Source organism: Cariama cristata, unplaced genomic scaffold, assembly GCF_000690535.1.
Source record: "Cariama cristata isolate BGI_N322 unplaced genomic scaffold, ASM69053v1 scaffold20088, whole genome shotgun sequence".
NCBI lineage: Eukaryota > Metazoa > Chordata > Aves > Cariamiformes > Cariamidae > Cariama > Cariama cristata.
The window spans coordinates 16,323-23,389 of record NW_009630882.1 but is presented as its reverse complement, the minus strand read 5'-3'; the positions used below and the strand labels follow the sequence as shown (position 1 = coordinate 23,389).

Sequence of the window (7,067 nt, the reverse complement as noted above, 5' to 3'; positions counted from 1 at the left end):
TTTCCCTCACTGGGCTCACTTGCTGTTTACATCTGGACAAGATTTTGTTAGCTCAAGTTCTGGCCTTCACACATCTTCCCCCTTTGGGGCAGTAAAAGCAGTTTTCATAGGTATAGAAATGTCTATCACATTAGAAATTGACTCCTGCCAAAGTAACAATTCTATACCAGTGCAAAGCAGTCTCCTTTCCCTATAGGTGCCAGGTGGCACTCTTCAGGAGGGAATATAAAACACAGGATCACGTGTAAGAGTTATCAGTCTGTGCATTAAAACCACACATGATGCAAACATGTAGAAGAGGTTAACTGCATGTAGCTTATTACTGTAATCAGGCAAGATGACAAGTAACCACTTCAAGATGCTAGTGGGTTGGGAGAAACTCCCTCCTTTCAGATATACTTTAAAACCAAAAATGGTCTGACATATAATAGGAATGCTTGGAGCAATGGAACAGGCACCTACATATGCTTCAAGAAATTGCAAACTACAGCAGATCAACAAATACATATCCCTACTAGGACTTGGCCCATTAAGGTCAGTCTGCTGTTTTACGTAACAGAAAACTATACATCATGTAGTGCATATTCACCACTTACATTCTGAACATTCTGGAGTTTTTTTTGTTTTTTTTTTTTCTTTCTAAAAACACATGCAACACTGCGTTTTTATAGTTGTGTTACAAAAAAAAAATTATTTATACAAGACTTTTAGATGACACACAGCCATTTGACTACAACAAAAGCTTTCTCAACTCGTAAAGGGTGACAGCAATTTAATTGTGAAGTGAAAGATAATTCTTTCAGGAACAACACTTCTATAAATATGCACTTCTGGAAGTACTCTTTCAAAAGTGACATTCAGTAATATTTAACCACAAGGACAGATCATGTGCACTAGCAGAAGTTTTCACTAGCTATCAGCTTCAGCCTGCATTAAAAAACAAACCCAAAAACATCCCCCACCAACAGAGGCAGATCAAAGGGCATATACTATCTATTAAAAAATGCATGCAAAAAAGACAGATCTCACAACGAAGTTTAGTAATATTATTACAAGTAATATATAGGCTAATTCATCCTGTATATTGAGATTTTGAATCTCTCAAAACTAAATAAAGCCCATCCTCTGACAAAATGGAGCAGAGATCATCATAGTAGTGTTCCAGGGCCCTGCAACAAACAGAGACTATAAACACAGAAAAGCTCACTTACCTGAAGAATAGAGCAGAAAAACTACCATCCTCAAGATGTAAAACAATCCATTAACTTTCCAGTAACAAATATCTACAGTTGTAAGCAAATACCATTCTCCAACACAAAAGCAATCTATACACCATGTGCTGTCTGGACCTGTAAACTGGCACGTGTTCTATCAGTGATGTTGATTACCCACCAAAGTATCTTCTAATAGAAAGAAACTATTATATAGCTACTTTCATAAACCCCCTGTTTCTTATGTTTCATTCCACATCTGGGTTTTCTATTAACCTTCCATAGAGTTGTAGAATATGAAATATCTTTTACCTTCCATCTTCCAGCTGGAGAGCTCTCAGTCCTGCCAGTACGGCATCTTTATTTACTCGACGTAGATCATCCCCAAGAATAACCAGACATGACAGACCTGTGTAAGTCATTGCTATGTGCCCACTATCATAGGGATGAGATATACCTGGACCCTAGGAAAAGGGGGGAGGAGGGGGAAATTGAAACATCATATTACCTTATATTAGAGTCAAGCATTCATTATTTAAAAAAAATTAGGAGGTAAACAAAGTTCTTTTCCCTCCACTCATTATGGTTAAACTGAAGGCATCCCACTCACCTTTTCTAATCAAACTAAGCTACCGTACAGCTCTGCTACCTTTGTAAACAGTTGGTCAGTACAAAGCTTTGCCAAGAGTGGTATTTATGCAAGAGTTAAGCAAAAAGATGGGATGTGCTCAACTGTACCTAAGTTTATCCTGACACACCACTGGGCATTAACTTGCTGGCAGCTGGGTAAGCACTGTTAAAACAGCCAAACCTCTGGAGGTCCCTTCAACAAAGATTTCACAACCTAATGATCTGCAAGTAGAAAGCAATGTGGGGGATTATTAGTAATCTCTGTCAATTGAAGCAATACCAAATTCGCCTCTCAACTACTTTCACTTCTGTTCTAAAACAATAATCAGACCTTAAACGAAGTATTTACATAGCAAATAATAACTGAGAAGCTAAAATGAGAATTAAATGCTGACTAGTCACACAATACAAATCACAATAATGGGCGGGGGATTGATACAGTTGTGCTAAAATTATTGTTTTTTCTTTCTGATATTTTATAGGCACATCCTGGACTGCACCACGTCACAAAAACAAAAACCACATGTAACAAGATGACTTTAGATACTTAGGATGGTTCAATTTGGAGCAACTGGAAGATAACTATTTTAAACAGCATAAAAGCTATTTCAATATTGAGTAGTAGAGACAGGTAAGGGTTTACATCATATTTTATTAGCATTATCGCCTAGTCAGTTGCCATTATTTTGCAATTCATCCTAAAAACACATGCAAAAAGTGGTATAAACCCAAATTTAAGATTATGTTATGTGTAATTGGTATTTTTCAGGCAAGTCACACTTACTTCCAAAGCCAAAAAGCTTTGCTTCTAATAAGAAACTGAGAAAAATACTTGCTACCCTCTAGACAGCAAGGCACTGTTCTCACACTTGGGAATCAAATAGATTGGGAAATGGAGGCAGGAAACAAGGTGAAAGTGGCTGCAATAGCACTGAAAAAGCTCTAGCTACGCAACAGAGAAGAGGAACAAGGGAGTGAATGCTGAGAGATGCACCTCCTCTCCTCATTTCCAGAACTAGACTCTCTGTTGAGAAGGGGACACAAATCTCAACAGCTCCCACTCCTGACCCTGAGCTGCCAGTGTCCCCATCACTGTCTTCTGCCCTGCACATCCCCCAGTCCCACAGACACAATCACAGCATGGTGAAGGCTGGCTGGCACCTCTGGAGCTCATCTTCTCCAACCACCTGCTCAAATGGAGTCACGTAGAGCTGGGTGCCCAGGACCATGTCCAGATGGTATTTGAACATCTCCAAAGAAGGAGACTTCTCAACCTCCCCGCCAACCTGTGCCAGTGCTCCATCACCCTCACAGTAAAAAAAAAAAAGTTTCCTGATGTTCACAGGGAACCTCCTGTGTTTCAGTTTGTGCCCATTGCCTCTGGCCCTGGCACTGGGCACCACTGAAAAGAGCCTGGTTCTGTCCTCATTGGACCCTCCCTTCAGGTACTTATATACATCGGTGAGATGCCCCAGAGCCTTTTCGTCTCCAGACTGAACAGTCCCAGCACTCTCAGCCCTTCCTTATAGGAGAGGTGGCTCAGTCACAGACAGACTTCCTCATGGCGCACCCCACAGACAGAGGACAGCTGTACCCTCCAACAGATTAGAAAAAGGTACTGCACTCATGAAACATGTTTTTCTAACTTGAGTGGACGACAAGCTCTAATCCCAGAAAGAACAACTTGGCCTATCATACCAATTCTAGGGATTTTAAATCTAACAGATCAAAAAAAAAAAAAAAATCTTCTTTTCAGAATACTTTTCCCTTAAAAATTTATTATGAACAGCTTAACCTTAGCGATGCATTAACTTATTTGAAATGTAAAATTCTTCTCCAAAAATCCAGACATAGAGAGTGACACAAATTTGCCCTGACACCGAAAAATGTTCAGTTTAATGTAACTGACTAATTTACTTTAAACAAAGCGAGTCTCTATTCCAAAAAGCCAAATTTGATTCAGTTCTTGCCCTAGAAGGATTCTCAATGCCCCAGCTCTGTAGCTAAAGCTTCTCACATATTTTGTCAAACAAAATACAAGACACACACTAGTTGATGAAAAAATATCTGGAAAGGTTCTCCGATGCTAGGACCAACTGCTTACAAAACATCCCAGCAGTTCCCATCAGCAACTATGAATAAAAACTAAGTTTCCAAACATCTATATAACTGAAGTTAAACTGGAATGAGAGGAACGTTTAAATTTCTTCCTACATGGAATAACCTAGAGCAGAGGAAGTACAAAAGATGCCTCTGTTCATTTCACACAAATGCACTGAAAATGCTGGAGTCCACGAATCAATGTTAACTGTTCACCACTGCTGTTTACACACTTTTATACACAGTTCATCTCAAAATCAATACGGATATCAGGAATAACTGAACCGTAATAGATATAGCGGAAGAGTTTGACTTTACATTTGAAAGTATTATTTCCAGAGGAAGACTACATTCACTAAGCAAGCAAGGATATTTAGACTTGCTTTTTAAAACGAAATTTATGAAAACCACCCAAATGTTCTAGCCACTACAAACGTGCTTGGATATTCAGGAAATTTTCTAAGACATCTATAGTTCTCAAACAATATTCTCCTTCAAGTGACAATTTTTCACACAGTGTCTACATAAAGTAACTGAAAATTCCCGCTTCACAAGATTTTTTTTAAATTGTACTTTTCTATACATATGCTAATTCTATATTGCCTGTAAAGTTTTGGTAGCCTACAAACATGTTTAAATAACTGGGCTCTTATTTTTTAGTTAATTCTGTATTTTAGTATTTCTGTTATACTATTAATCACTGCAGTATAAACAGGCTGCAGATTAAGTGTTATAAGCACATATACTGTATGCTTATGAAACTAAATAATACCATCCTCCCCAAATTGTATCAATCACTACAGTACCTGAACAATGTACAAATTCTATCTGTACTTCCTTTTCTACACAAACATTTCAAGATGTAGTGGTGGCATACTACTTTTCCAAACACAGAGTTTCAGAGCTGTATAAAATTTTGCAAGTCTGGTAGTTTTAATAAACAGCACAAACTATACTTCTATGATGCATATAAATCAAACAATAGTGTCTGCTGCCTGTACATACAATCATGAAGTTCACAGATAAATTAATACTGCCATCTGCTTCTCTCCTTGAACATCAAACAAATACTTAGGCACAAGTAATGCAGAAAACACTGTCAGGATACATGATTTTGAAACATCATTATACGGGGAATCAAGGAGATTGTCTCAGCATTCAAAAACAGCTGCTTGTAGGTCACACAACTACCTTTACCCCTAACAGATTTCTCTTATCATGGGATTATCATGTGGCAAGTAACTAAATTCTTTGTATGATAAATTGGTATGATGCTAGCTATCTTGATGTAATTACTAAAAAAGCCAGTAATCACTAAAAGAGCAAGTGACGGTGTCCAACATACTGGTATGCAGCCAATGTCTTGAGAACATTTGGGTTTGGGCCAAAAATATCAACAAATATGGCCAGCATTTCAATAAAATTAAATTAAACACAGAAGGATCAGAATCAAATATAAGATCATACAGGAATTACTACAAGGCGTACTCAGAGAGGTCAACATGATGTTTCACATGTGTAATTACTGTGGGAGTCTGGAAGCTTTCAAGAGCCTAACAGAACTTTGTTCACCACATGTGGTTTTAAAAAAATAAATAAAACAGATATCCTTCTATTGTTCTTCTGGTAAGTGTAAGATATTCTGTATGCTAACCATAATTGTTCAAAGTTTAATGGAATTCACTTTATCTTCTGGGTTCCATGCAATTATTTCAAGCTCATTGTGATACTACTTACCAAATTTTATGTTGTACCTACCTACACACACCAATATATACTTCACACACTAATACAACAGAACACCTCAGCTTAAGTAACAGGATGTCTTTGAGAGGACAAAAATCAGAATAACTGGACATTTCAGACAAAAAAAACCCCATGAAAACAAAAAACATGAAAACAATACTTTTTTGCATAAAACTGAGAATTCATTACATTTGTAGAAACTGGCTTTGTGACAATTTGATATCACAACGTAGGACTGGAATGGCTTCTCTAAATACAAGATTAGAGCAAATCTCAAAGTTTTCATGAGATAATTGCTAATACCGCTAAAATTTGCACGGCTGGGAGGAAGTGTTGCTAGACTGTCTCTACTATGAAGGACAAAGTAGTTCAGACATAGCATAAAAATTTGTCCCAAATTTATCTAAGGCACTGTAGTCAAAGCACCCGATTTTTAATTGGCATCTCCAGGCTTGGTAAAACAAAATTCCTTTTTAAGTTCTGTACTATGAAAAAAGTCTACTCTTAGTGAAATAGAACTATGTCTGCCTCACAGACACTGCAGACTAAAACAACAGCAGCAACTAAGCAAACTGTCAGCCTAAGCACAAAAAAACACTGCTGCCACCACCTCAAACTGTGAGCTTCATGGGCCAAGGATGCAGAGATAAACAGGATGAAGTTATTTTAAGAATGGCTAAAGTCACACCTCAAAAACTAGCAACAAAAAAGCTGTTAAACTGTAGATGGATTGTTATATGCTTAGACTAAACAACCAGAAGAAACATACTTAGTCCAGTAAGGTTATGTCTACATGAAGGAGTAATGCAACAGGAGTGGGTCTGGAGGGCAGAACCCTAGGAGTTGCAGTATCGGTGCCCACACTGTATGCATTGAACAATTCGTGCCAGCTGTAGTCTGCCTCCACGGACTTAGGGCCCACTAATGGAGAAGTTCATTCGGAGTGGACCTTCTGTTTCAGTTTCATTTAAAAGGAACCTAGTTTGTTCACCTCGCCCTTTTGCAGCAAGCACATTAAATTGCTCTATAAAGTGTTCTCTACTGATCTGAACTAATACACTGGTGCAGACATATTCTGAGAAGACAACAGTGGGTATATAGCCAGGTCCTGTTCTCTTTATACTCTTCAGCTTTTGTCATAATTACAGTTTGTAGGTCACACAGGAAATAGATTAACTTGGATCTCAGTGATGGATTAGAACAGTTCTGCCCTATGGGCATTACTATCAATATCTCCACAATCTGAGCCTTCCTTAAAAGAATTAACACTTTAATATGCAAGGTGAGGGGAAGCTTTTGGACATTTAAATCTAGTTCAGTGACCCGGAAATGTTCCTGACCACATTATGCAGAACAGCTATTTAAACCTAACTCACGGTC

At 38.0% G+C, this 7,067-nt stretch overlaps 1 protein-coding gene across 1 annotated transcript in view; it reads right to left on the bottom strand.

Moving 5' to 3' along the window:
- Positions 1 to 7,067, bottom strand: part of LOC104165964 (geranylgeranyl transferase type-1 subunit beta-like) — a gene marked incomplete at its 3' end in the record, with an annotated part of 20,731 nt that overhangs the window by 2,097 nt on the left and 11,567 nt on the right. The window contains exon 4 of the mRNA XM_009705747.1: positions 1,524 to 1,675. Within this exon, the coding sequence (XP_009704049.1) occupies positions 1,524 to 1,675 (152 nt within the window). The remainder of the gene's footprint in view (positions 1 to 1,523; positions 1,676 to 7,067) is intronic.